At 57.2% G+C, this 12,676-nt stretch overlaps 2 protein-coding genes across 2 annotated transcripts; both read right to left on the reverse strand.

Moving 5' to 3' along the window:
* Positions 1 to 25: 25 nt before the first annotated feature.
* LOC134055800 (HLA class II histocompatibility antigen, DM beta chain-like) lies at positions 26 to 5,550 on the reverse strand. The gene is made up of 5 exons (XM_062512259.1): positions 5,508 to 5,550; positions 4,235 to 4,525; positions 1,521 to 1,826; positions 667 to 774; positions 26 to 192 (listed from the first exon to the last, which is right to left on the reverse strand). Exons 1-5 carry the CDS (start codon positions 5,548 to 5,550, stop codon positions 50 to 52), a joined length of 891 nt encoding a protein of 296 aa, XP_062368243.1. The 3' UTR covers positions 26 to 49.
* A 2,262-nt stretch (positions 5,551 to 7,812) lies between these two features.
* On the reverse strand, positions 7,813 to 10,395 carry LOC134055801 (class II histocompatibility antigen, M alpha chain). Its single transcript, XM_062512260.1, has 4 exons — positions 10,037 to 10,395; positions 9,250 to 9,516; positions 8,435 to 8,716; positions 7,813 to 7,973 (listed from the first exon to the last, which is right to left on the reverse strand). Exons 1-4 carry the CDS (start codon positions 10,098 to 10,100, stop codon positions 7,813 to 7,815), a joined length of 774 nt encoding a protein of 257 aa, XP_062368244.1. The 5' UTR covers positions 10,101 to 10,395.
* Between the last annotated feature and the right edge of the window lie 2,281 nt (positions 10,396 to 12,676).

The raw sequence follows: 12,676 nt of genomic DNA on the forward strand, positions 1-12,676 counted from the left end.
AAACGGCAACAAAAAGGGAGAGAAAATGAGGAAAAATGGACAAAATGGGTCAAAAATGGATGGGAAAATGACAGAAAAGGGATAAAAAAGGACAAAAAGTGATCAAAACTGACAAAAATGACAAAAAGTGACAAAAAAATTGACATTGGGGTCCCTCACCTGCGTGGGTGGCACCAGGGAACGGGGCGTAACCTGGAGGGATAAAATGGGTTAAAAAATGGCAAAAATGGGTAAAGAAGGGATAAATAGTGAGAAAAAATGAACTCGTAAAAAGGGGGAAAGGACAAAACATGACAAAAAGCGCCAAAAAATTGACAAAAATTGACCAAAAAACGGGACAAAAAGCGACAAAAATTGACAAAAAATGTGGGGGAAATGTGAGAAAAAAATGGACAGAAAAGAGACAAAAAAGTGCCGAAAAGTGAAAAAAATGGGACAAAAACTGACAAAAAGGGACAAAAAATGAACAGAAAACAGACATAAAATCAGAATGCAAGTGGCAAAAAGTGACAGAAAGTGACAGAAAGTGACAAAAATCAGAGCGAAAAGGGACAACAAAATGGACATAAAAGAATCGGAAAAACAGCAGAAAAGTGACAAAATATGACAAAAAATTGACAAAAAGTGACAAAAGTGCGAGAAATTGACGGAAGTGCCGCTGTTCACCTGTGCCCAGGTAGCGGCAGAGGCCGAAGGTGAAGAGGAGGAGCCCCAGGAGCAGAGCCAGCACCGCCAGGGCCACCAGAAGGGACAAACTCGGGGACAATCCTGGAGCTGTGGGGACAACAGGAGGAGCTGGTTCAGGTCCAGAGAATCCCCCAAAAAAAGCCCAAAATAATAAAAAAACAATCCCCGAGAAAATAAAAAAAAAAATCCCCCAAAAGAATCCTCAAAAAAATCCCCCCCAAAATCCCAAAATATCCCAAAGAAAACCGCAAAAAATCCCAAAATATCCCAAAATATCCCAAAGAAAACTGCAAAAAATCCCCCCACCCCAAAAATAATCCCAAAACATCCCCAAAATATCCCCAAAAAATCCCCCAAAAATTCCCAGAAAATCCAAAAAATCCCCAAGAAAATCAAAGAAAAATTCCCAACCCCCCCCGAAAAAATCCCTCAAAAATATCAAAAAATCACCAAAAAAAAAATCACCAAAAATTCCCAAAAATACCCCCAAAATTCCCAAGACAATCCAAAAAAATCCCCTAGAAAATCCAAAATAAAAAAAAAAAAACATAAACCACCAAGAAATCCCTCAAAAAAAATCCCAAAAATAAAAAAAAAAAATCCCCAAGAAATCCAAAAAAAGTCCCAATAAATCCCCCCCAAAAAATCCCCCCAAAAATCCCTAGAACATCCAAAAAATCCCCAAGAAAATAAAACAAAAAAAAAAAGTCCCAAACCCCCCCCCCAAACAAATCCCTCAAAAAAAATCCCCAAAAAACCCCCAAAAAAATCCCAAAAAATCCCCAAAATATCCCAAACTCCCCAAATCTCCAGAAATGGCCCCAAATCCTCACCCCACGTGACGCCGACGGGCTCCTCCAGGCTGGGGTGCAGCGCCGAGCACTCCAAGGTGTCCCTCGTCCCCGGTGCCACCTTGATCGTCACCTGCGCCCGGAAGGTGCCGTCCCCGACCGGCAGCGCCCGCGATTGTCCCCGAGCGTCCCCAAGGACGTCCCCGTTGCGGAACCACCGCAGGGTGACCTCGGGGGGGGTGAAGCCCCAGGCGTGACACGTCAGGGCCAGCGCGGGGCCCGAGCGCTCGGGGACGATGCGGAGGCGCGGCGGCGCTGGGGACAAAAAAGGGACATCGGGGAGGCGGCCTGGTGCCACCAAACGGCCTCAAAATGGCCCCAAAATGGCGACACAAGTCCTGAAGGTGTCACCAAATGTCCCCCGCAAAATGGCTGCCAGTGTCCCCAAAATGTCCCCAAAATGGAGACACAAGTCCTGAAGGTGTCACCAAATGTCCCCCACAAAATGGCTGCCAGTGTCCCCAAAATGTCCCCAAAATGGTGACACAAGTCCTGAAGGTGTCACCAAATGTCCCCCGCAAAATGGCTGCCAGTGTCCCCAAAATGTCCCCAAAATGGTGACACAAGTCCTGAAGGTGTCACCAAATGTCCCCCGCAAAATGGCTGCCAGTGTCCCCAAACGGCCCCAAAATGGTGACACAAATCCTGACGGTGTCACCAAATGTCCCCTATAAAATGGCTGCCAATGTCCCCAAACGGCCCCAAAATGGCCCCAAATTGGTGACACAAGTCCTGAAGGTGTCACCAAATGTCCCCCACAAAATGGCTGCCAGTGTCCCCAAAATGTCCCCAAAATGGTGACACAAGTCCTGAAGGTGTCATCAAATGTCCCCTATAAAATGGCTGCCAATGTCCCCAAACGGCCCCAAAATGGCCCCAAATTGGTGACACAAGTCCTGACGGTGTCACCAAATGTCCCCCACAAAATGGCTGCCAATGTCCCCAAATGGCCCCAAAATGTCCCCAAAATGGAGACACAAGTCCTGACGGTGTCACCAAATGTCCCCTATAAAATGGCTGCCAATGTCCCCAAAATGGCCCCAAAATGGTGCCAGGTGTCCTGAAGGTGTCACCAAATGTCCCCCACAAAATGGCTGCCAGTGTCCCCAAAATGTCCCCAAAATGGTGACACAAGTCCTGAAGGTGTCACCAAATGTCCCCCACAAAATGGCTGCCACTGTCCCCAAATGGCCCCAAAATGGTGACACAAATCCTGACGGTGTCACCAAATGTCCCCTATAAAATGGCTGCCAATGTCCCCAAACTGGGCCACAAAATGCATCCCAAAATGGTCCCAAAATTGTCCCAAAATGTGCCAAAAATGCACCCAAAATGTACCCAAAGTGGCCCCAAGATGTGCCTCAAAATGTGCCCCAAATTTCCCCATAAAATGGCACCAAAATGTGACCCGAAATGGACACAAAATGGCGCCAGGTGTCCTGACTGCGTCACCAAATGTGTCCCACAAAAGGGTCGCCAGTGTCCCCAAAATATGTCCAAAATGTCCCTCAATGTCCTCAACACTCCTAATGTCCCCAATGTCCCCAATGTGCTCAGACATCCCAAATGTCCCCAATGCCCCCAACGTCCCCAAATGTCCCCAATGTCCCCAACCCCTCCGATGTCCCCAATGTCCCCTCACCGCTGGCCGGTGGCCACACCTTTCCCGGCAGTTCCCGGCACAGCCGCTGCCGCTGGCCCCAAATGTCCCCAATGTCCCCAATGTCCCCAATGTCCCCAAACGTCCCCAAAGTCCCCAATGTCCCCAATCCCCCCAACGTCCCCAATTCCCCCAGCGTCCCCAAATGTCCCCAACGTCCCCAACGTCCCCAATCCTCCCAATGTCCCCAACGTTCCCAAATGTCCTCAACGTCCTGAATCCTCTCAATGTCCCCAGTGTCCCCAATGCCCCCAACGTCCCCAAATGTCCCCAAATGTCCCCAATCCCCCAAATGTCCCCAATGTCCCCAACGTCCCCAATCCCCCCAACGTCCCCAAATGTCACCAATGTCCCAAATCCCCCCAAATGTCCCCAATTCCCCAGTCCCCCAAATGTCCCCAACATCCCCAACGTCCCCAAATGTCCCCAAATGTCCCCAACGTCCCCAATCCTCCCAATGTCCCCAACGTTCCCAAATGTCCTCAACGTCCTGAATCCTCTCAATGTTCCCAATGTCCCCAATGCCCCCAACGTCCCCAAATGTCCCCAAATGTCCCCAATCCCCCAAATGTCCCCAATGTCCCCAATCCCCCAAATGTCCCCAACGTCCCTTCAATGTCCCCAATGTCCCCAACGTCCCCAATCCCCCCAACGTCCCCAAATGTCACCAACATCCCCAATCCTCCAAATGTCCCCAATCCCCCCAATGTCCCCAACCCCTCCAATGTCCCAAATCCCCCCAAATGTCCCCAATCCCCCAGTCCCCCAAATGTCCCCAATGTCCCCAACATCCCCAATGTCCCCAACATCCCCAATCCTCCAAATGTCCCCAATGTCCCCAACGTCCCCAATCCCCCCAACGTCCCCAAATGTCCCCAACGTCCCCAACGTCCCCAATCCTCCCAATGTCCCCAACGTTCCCAAATGTCCTCAACGTCCTGAATCCTCTCAATGTCCCCAATGCCCCCAACGTCCCCAAATGTCCCCAATGTCCCCAACATCCCCACCCCTTCCGATGTCCCCAATGTCCCCTCACCGCTGGCCGGTGGCCACACCTTTCCCGGCAGTTCCCGGCACAGCCGCTGCCGCTGGCCCAGCCGCTGGCCCCACCTCGGGTCCTTCTGTAGGGCCAGGGCCAGGATGTCCCCAAGTGCCACCAAAGGTCCCCCCGTGCCCGGGCAGGGGACGGCTCGAGGTCCCCGAAGGTCCCCGCAGAGCAGCGGCAGCTGGGACAGCGACAGCAGCAGCTCCTGCGAGTCGTTGGTGGCCACCAGCGAGCCGTTGGTGGCCAGCGAGCACCACGAGGCCACCTGCAGCACGAAGGGGGCTGAGGGGGGGGGGGAAAAAAAAAAAATTAAAAAAAAAAAATCCTAATTTTTCAAGTATTTTTTTGGTGGGTTTTTAAATATTTTGTGGGTTTTGGGGTAATTTTGTCTTTTTTTTTTTTTTTTTAGGATTTTTGAAGGGTTTTTTTTCGTATTTTCCTTTAATTCTTATCGATTTCCCCCCCCCCCCCCCCCGTGTTTTTATAGGGTTCGTAAAAAAATTTTTAAGGATTTTATTTTTTCACCCCTAAATCCACCCTCAAATCCCACAGGATGAAGCGCCTCCCCCCTCCCCCAAACCTCCACAAATTCTCGATTTTTCTCCCCAAAATCCCACAGGTCAGCGCCCCTCCAATTTCCCCTTTATCCAAACTTCCTTTATCCCAAAATTTTCCCCTTTTTTTCCGATTTTTTTTCCCCAAAATCTGACAGGTCAGAGCCCTCCAAATTTCCCCTTTATCCCAATTTCCTTTTTTCCCAATTTTCCACTTCTATTTCACATTTTTCCCTAAAATCCCACCGAACAGAATCCCCTCAATTTCTCCTTTCCCCCAATTTCCTTTCTCCCCCAATTCTCCCTTTTTTCCCCCATTTTCTTCCTCAAAATCCCACAGGTCAGAGCCCCTCAAATTTCCCTTTATCCCAATTTCCATTTTCCCCAATTTTTTCCTTTTTTTTTTTTTTTTCCCCCCCAATTTTTTCCCCGAATCCCACAGGACAGCGCCCCCAATTTCCCCTTTATCCCAACTTCCCTTTTTTCCCAAATTTTCCTTTTTTCCCATTTTTTCCCCCAAAACCCCACAGGTCAGAGCCTCCCCCAAACCTCCCCAAATTCCCAATTTTTCGCCCCAAAACCCGCGTTCCCCCCCACCCAAATCTCACAGGGCGGAACCTCCCCAGTTCCCCCTTGAACCAAACTTTCGATTTTCCCAAATTTTCACGCTTTTTTCCCCAAAAATTCCTGTCCCCCCCCTCCCCCCTCACCTGCCCCGGGCGCTCCGAGCGCCGCCAGCAGCAGCGGTAACATCGCGGACTGGGATGAACTGGGGGGAACTGGGATGAACTGGGACGAACTGGGGTCCTCCCAGGTGCCACCCCCGGGGCGGGGACATTTTTGGGGACATTTTGGGACATTTTGGGGACACCCAATGGGCGCTGGCGGCTCCCGCGCGTCACTCGGTGCCGGGCAGGGCTGAGCTGGTGGCGGCCGCGAGAGGGACTCTGCGAACTGGGAGTACTGGGAGGGACTGGGAGCGAACTGGGAGGGAACTGGGAGGGACTGGAATAGACTGGGAGGGAACTGGGGGAGACTGGAATAGACTGGGAGGGAACTGGGGGAGACTAGGAGCACTGGGTCTGACTGGGGACAAACTGGGAGGGAACTGGGAGGGACTGGGAGGGGATTGGGAGTGAACTGGGAGCACTGGGACTGACTGAGAGCGAGCTGGGAGGGAACTGGGAGGGACTGGAATAGACTGGGAGGGAACTGGGGGAGACTGGAATAGACTGGGAGGGAACTGGGGGAGACTAGGAGCACTGGGTCTGACTGGGGACAAACTGGGAGGGAACTGGGAGGGACTGGGAGGGGATTGGGAGTGAACTGGGAGCACTGGGACTGACTGAGAGCGAGCTGGGAGGGAACTGGGAGGGACTGGAATAGACTGGGAGGGAACTGGGGGAGACTGGAATAGACTGGGAGGGAACTGGGGGAGACTAGGAGCACTGGGTCTGACTGGGGGCAAACTGGGAGGGAACTGGGAGGGACTGGGAGGGGATTGGGAGTGAACTGGGAGCGCTGGGACTGACTGAGAGCGAGCTGGGAGGGAACTGGGAGGGACTGGAATAGACTGGGAGGGAACTGGGGGAGACTGGGAGCACTGGGACTGACTGGGAGGGGACTGGGAGTGAACTGGGACTGCTAGGAGGGACTGGGATAAATTGTGAGGGAGCTGGGAGAGACTGGGAGTGAACTGGGATGGGATTGGGAGCATTGGGAGTGTACTGGGAGTGAGCTGGGAGTACTGGGAGGGAACTGGGAGCCACCCCAGGAGTTGGAACTGGGATTTGGATCAGAACTGGGATCAGAATCGGGACCAGGATCAAGACTGGGATCAAGCTCAAGGATCAGGATGAAGACCAAGATCAGGATCAGAACTGGGACCAGGACCAGGATCGGCATCAGGACCGGGCCCAGAACCAGAACCAGGAATGTGACAAACAAAGCTGTGGAATTTGCCCAAAGCTCTGGATTTATTTAAGAAAAAACAGGTTTTATTCCCAAATTAATTCCGGATTCATGGATCATCTCAACCTGCGAAGGGAAAACCCTGATTTGGGGACAATTCCCACAATTCCCGAATTGTCAGCCCCAAAACCTGGATTTGGGGACAATTCTTGCATTGTCACTCCCAGGGCGCGATAGATCAGATTGAGACTGGGATCAGAACTGGGACTGGAACTGGTACAGGGACCAGGTTCAGGGCAGGGATCAGAACTGGGATCAGGATCAGGCCCAGAACTAGGCCCAGGCCCGGAACCAGGCTCAGAACTGGAACCAGGCCCGGAACCAGGCCCAGAACCAGGTTCAGAACCAGGCTCAGAACCAGGACTAGGCCCAGAACCAGGCCCAAACTGGGATCACCCCCGTACCGTTCCTGTCCCTTTGGGCCACCAGGGCCAGCGTGGCCCCCAGCAGGGCCAGGACGATGCCCAGGGACAGAACCAGAACCAGGCCCAGAACTAGGCCCAGAACCAGAACCAGGCTCAGAACCAGGCCCAGAACTAGGCCCAGAACCAGGCTCAGAACCAGGCCCAGAACTAGGCCCAGAACCAGAACCAGGCTCAGAACCAGAATCAGGCCCAGAACCAGAACTAGGCCCAGGCCCAGAACCAGGCCCAAAACCAGACCTAGGCCCAGGACTAGGCCCAGAACCAGGCCCAAACTGGGATTATCCCCGTACCGTTCCTGTCACTTCAGGCCACCAGGGCCAGCGTGGCCCCCAGCAGGGCCAGGACGATGCCCAGGGACAGAACCAGAACCAGGCCCAGAACTAGGCCCAGAACCAGAACCAGGCTCAGAACCAGAATCAGGCCCAGAACCAGAACTAGGCCCAGGCCCAGAACCAAGCTGAGAACCAGAACCAGGACTAGGCCCAGAACCAGGCCCAAACTGGGATTACCCCCGTACCATTCCTGTCCCTTCAGGCCACCAGGGCCAGCGTGGCCCCCAGCAGGGCCAGGACAATGCCCAGGGACAGAACCAGAACCAGGCCCAGAACCAGGACTAGGCCTAGAACCAGGCCCAAACTGGGATTATCCCCGTACCGTTCCTGTCCCTTCGGGCCATCAGGGCCAGCGTGGCCCCCAGCAGGGCCAGGACGATGCCCAGGGCCAGCGCGGCTCCGGCCAGAACCGTGCCCAGCTGCTCGTCCAGCGCCGTGTCTGGAGCCACTGCGGATACAGCCCCAGGTCACTTCTGTTGTCCAGGGTGTCCCCAAACCCGCCACCAAAAATTACCTCAAAATCACCCCCAAAATACACCAAAATCACACAAAAATCACCCCCAAAATACACCAAAATCACCCCAAATATCACCCCCAAATCAACCAAAAATCGCCTCAAAAATATACCCCAAATTCCTCTAAATCATGACAAAATACGACAAAATCACGCTAATGCACCAAAATCACCCTCTTATACACAAAATAGCACCCCAAAATACATCAAAGTAACCCCAAAATCACCCAAAAGTCACCCCCAAAATGCACCAAATAAATCCCCAAAAAAATCCTTAAATAATAAAAACTAAAAAAATCCCAAAACCCCACAAAAATCCCCCAAAATTCCCCCCAAAAATAAAAAATCCCCAAACCACCCCAAAATTCTCCCCAATTCCCCCAAACCCCTCTAACCCCAATAGGCCACCATGGTGGCGTTGTCCTTGTGCGAGGTGACCGTGCAGGTGTAGACGGCTCCGGGTTGGGGGACGACGGAAATTCGGGAGATGCGGATAAAAGTGAGGTCACTCGTGGGGACAAAGGGGCCGTGAGTGACCCCGTGAGTGACCGTGGCTCCGGCCACTGACCAGGTGATGTCCAGCACGGGTGGGAAAACGTTCTCCACCAGGCACACCAAGGTGTTGGGTTCGCCCGAAAGCGGCGGCAGCGCCGGGAATAGCGAGAGGATCGGGACTCCTGGGAATGATGGGGTTAATGAGTAGTGGGATTGATGGGATTGATGGATTAATGGGATTAATGACTGATTGATCCCTCCGTCCCCAAATTTTCACTCTCCATCCCCAGATTTATCCATATTTCCCATCTCTTCCATCCCAAATTTTCCCCCCATTTCCCATCTCTCCATCCCCAATTTTCCCCACACTTTCCACCCTTTCATTCCCCAAATTTTCCCACATTTTCTATCCCTCCATCCCCAAATTCTCACTCTCCATCCCAAATTTGTCCTACTTTTTCTATATTTCCCACCTCTTCCATCCCCAAATTTTCATTCCCCATCCCCAAATTTTCCCATATTTCCCACCACTTCCATCCCAGTTTTTTCCCCGATTCCCAACTTTTCCATCCCAAATTTTCCCACATTTCCCATCCCTCCATCCCTAAATTTTCCCACACTTTCCACCCTTTCATGCCCCAAATTTTCCCGTCCTTCCACCTCCCAAAATCTTTGGGATCGCAACCCCGCCGATGTCACCTCCGGTGTCCCCTACCCTTGGCCTCGGGCAGGCGGCCGGTGAGATGGTGGCCGAGGATTCCCAGGATTTCCCGGCAGAGCTGGGATTCCGGGAGGATGTCCTGGGGAGACTCCAGCTCCGGGGGCCAGCGGGGCAGGGAGGGAATCCCGGGATTCCAGCGAGATCCCGGGAAATCGAACCAGAAAAGGGCGCGGCCGTCCAGGGTGACCGAGAGGGACAAGGAGGGAGGGTCGGGCTGGCAGGTGAGGACCTCGGAGAGGAGGTGGGAGGGAGGGTCCGGGACTGGGGTAACGGGAGGGAACGGAGAGGGGAATGGAGAGGGAAAAGGGGAACGGAGAGGAGAGAGGGAAAATGGGAATGGAGAGGGGAATGGAGAGAGGAGAGGGGAATGGAGAGAGGAGAGGGAAAATGGGAATGGAGAGGAGAGAGAGAAAATGGGAATGGAGAGGAGAGAGGGGAATGGGAAGGGAGAGGAGAGGGGAAAGGGAAGGGAGGAGGGAAGGGGACAGTGAAAATAGGGAAGGGAGGAGGGAAAGGGGACGGGGAGAGGGAAAAGGGAGAGGGAGAGAGAACAAGAAGCGCAGAAGGAGGGAGGGAGAAGGCGGGACAAGGAAGCGGGGAGGCGACAGGGAGGGAGCAGGGAAGTGAGAGGGAAAGGGGAGAGGGAGGAGAGGACGGGAGGGACAACCAGGGGAGAGGGAAGAGGCGCCCGAGAGAGCGATACAGAGAGGGGACAAACACCAAAGTGAGACCACACCGAGTGTTCCCTCCCTTCTCCCTCTCCCCTTCCGCCACCTCTTACCGGGGTCCCCGACGGCGACAGCGACCCAAACCGCCCAGAGCAGCGCGGCCACGATGTGACCCATGGCCCCTCCGTGTCCCCAGTGTCCCCAGTGTCCCCACGGGTGGCAGCGCTGGGACCCACCCGTGTCCCCAACTGCGCGACAGCCAATAGGAAGGCTCCGTTCCTGTTACGTCATCGGTTGCCAGGTAGAGGAATTCCGAGCGCGGTGCGCCGGCAGTGACAGGGCGGACATCGAAATCCCCGCGTGGGGACACAGGAAGGGGTCCCCGAAATCCCCCCCAGGGGTCACGTGGGGTTGGGGACACCCCTTCTGTCACGCTTCGGGATCCCCAAAATCAGGGGGGCACCGCAGGTGACGTCACGGGGTTAATGAGCGGCGTGGGTTACGCGCGACAATTCTGGCGTCACCGGGGGGTGGCAGGGGGAGGTCCCGGAGATGTCGCGGAGAGCCGTGGGGACACCCCAAGGAATTTTTGGGACGCCAGATCTACCATGGGTGCCCTCCCCACACCAGCACGGACCCCCGTGGGGACACCCCACGGAATTTTTGGGACCCAAATCTCCCATGGGTGCCTCCCCACCCCATCAAGGACCCCTGTGGGGAGACCCCCGGAATTTTTGGGACCCCAAGTCTCCCACGGGTGCCCCCCCCCCACCCCATTACGGACCCCCGTGGGTGCCCCCCCTACGCTGCAGCGCGCCCGCACTGCGCATGCGCGCGGCGCTAGGACCCCGCGGAGCCTTTCCCGCCGCGGGAGCCGAGGGGAGGGGGCCATGAATTGGGGCCCGTGGGAGCCGCGGGGGATCCACGTGACAGAGAGCGGCCAATCAGCGCGCGGGTGACGTAGCGCGTGGCTCCCTTTTCTGCCCCGGGATGGTTTTTTTTATCTTTTTTGCCCCCAACCCGGGGTTTTTCGGGGCGGGAGGCCTTGGTGGGAGCGGAGAGGGGGCGGATGAAACGGGGCCGAGCCCGGGGGTCGCGGCGCAAAGCGAGGGCGCCTCAGGTAAGTTCCGAGGGGGGGGGTGGCCTCGCCCTGCCCCCCCCCCCAGCGGCGCGGAGGCGGGCGGAGGTCACGTGGCGGCGGCGCAATGTCAATCACGCTTTATTCCCGCCTCTTTTTCGGGGCGGCGACCAATAGGAAGTGGAGACGCTGATGATTGACAGCGGGGCGGGGCGGCTTTGTGCGCGCGGCGGGGGCGGCGGTTTGGGGCGAAAAGCGCCATGTTTGGGTGTTCGCGCGGGGGCGGCGGCGGGCGCGGCCCCAAGTGCTGTGTCACGGTGGTGGCGGCGAGCGGGGGAGGGGGGGAAGGGGAGCGGACGCCACACGGAGCCACCCGTGCCCTGCGAGCCCTGGGGAGGGGGGAGCTTGGGAATGACGCGAGCCCTCCCCGAGCACCGAGGGCGAAAGGAGTCGGGGGGTCCCGGAGGGGGAGAGGGCGCTGAGGCCTCGCCCGTGGGTAGGGAGGGAGTTCGGAGCTCCCCAGGGTTGGGGGGTGATGGGGCGGGCAGCGGTGTTTTGGGCCTTCAGCGGGGCTGGTGGCCGCGCTAGCGGCGTGTCCGTGGGGGTTATCGCCCTCCGCGTGTGGTCAGGGAAAGGCTGGAGCCTCCTGAGCGCCCGTGGGCACCGAGGGGAACGGGGGCGACGCGACGAGTGGCTGCCTGAGGGGGGTGGGGGGGTGCGGGGTTAAACGGCGCCTTAAGGCCTGGGCGAGCGCCGCGAGGGGGGTGAGGCCCGGCGGGGGAGCGCTCCCGGGGCTCGCCGCGATCGGAGAGCGGCGGGGGAAGCGGCGGGTCCGGCCGCGATCGGCCACGCTCATTGTCCGGCCGCGGCCACTGCCGCCACTCAAGATGGCGCCTGCCGGCCCCTTCTTCCTCCTTCGCCCCCCCCCTCCCGGGCCGCGACCGCCAATCGGCGATTGCGCCCGCCCCCCGCGTGACCCGTCGGCCAATCAGCGCGCGGCGGGCGGCAGCGCCACCTAATCAGCGCTGAGATCGCCGCGCGCGTCTGGTGAGGTGCTGGGTGGAAGGCCGGGAGGGGCGGGGAGCTGTGCCGGTGATTGACAGGGCGTACGGCCAATCGGCACCACTCCCCTTTGGTGCCTCCGCCCAATGAGGCTGCGGTGGGGCGGGGCGGGGTGCTTGGGTGACGTTAGTGCGCGGCGCGGCCAATGGCGAGGCGGCTGGCGTCTATATAAGGGCGGGCGGGGGCAGGCCAAGCGGCGCCATTTCGCGGGGACGAAGGGACGGAGCGGGTCGGGCCCGGCGCGCGAGGGGGGCGGCCCCAACCCGGCTCCATCCCCCGCCTCCGCCGTCCCGGAGGGCTCCGGGACCCTCCCCGGACCCTCCCCGGCCTCCGCAGCGACCCCTGCCTGCGGCCACCGGCGGCGAGGGGGCCGCCTCCGCCCGGCTTCTTCCACTACCTTCCTCTCTCCCTTCCGCCCCCCCCCCCCCCCCCTCCTCCCCGCTTCACCTCAGCGAGCCAAGATGGAGCGCGGCCGCTGAGATCCCGCCGATATCCGCCGTCATCCGCCGCTCCGCCCGCGGCTCCGCGCCTCGCTCCGCCCGCCCGCGGCCGCCGGCGGCTCGCAGCGACTCGGCGAGGGTTGTATCGAGCGGATCGCGCCGCGTTCGGCGGG

This window comes from Cinclus cinclus, chromosome 35, assembly GCF_963662255.1.
Source record: "Cinclus cinclus chromosome 35, bCinCin1.1, whole genome shotgun sequence".
Lineage (NCBI taxonomy): Eukaryota > Metazoa > Chordata > Aves > Passeriformes > Cinclidae > Cinclus > Cinclus cinclus.

Excerpts from the sequence above, each read along its gene's own strand:
- LOC134055800 (XM_062512259.1), bottom strand. The coding sequence starts at position 5,550 with ATGTTACCGCTGCTGCTGGCGGCGCTCGGAGCGCCCGGGGCAG. Across the intron at positions 4,526-5,507 it reads GCTCGGAGCGCCCGGGGCAG|CCCCCTTCGTGCTGCAGGTG; the intron begins GTGAGGGGGGAG and ends CCCCCCCCTCAG. Across the intron at positions 775-1,520 it reads GCCCGTCGGCGTCACGTGGG|CTCCAGGATTGTCCCCGAGT; the intron begins GTGAGGATTTGG and ends TTGTCCCCACAG.
- LOC134055801 (XM_062512260.1), bottom strand. The coding sequence starts at position 10,100 with ATGGGTCACATCGTGGCCGCGCTGCTCTGGGCGGTTTGGGTCGCTGTC. Across the intron at positions 8,717-9,249 it reads CCGCCTGCCCGAGGCCAAGG|GAGTCCCGATCCTCTCGCTA; the intron begins GTAGGGGACACC and ends CATCATTCCCAG. Across the intron at positions 7,974-8,434 it reads CACCATGGTGGCCTATTGGG|TGGCTCCAGACACGGCGCTG; the intron begins GTTAGAGGGGTT and ends CTGTATCCGCAG.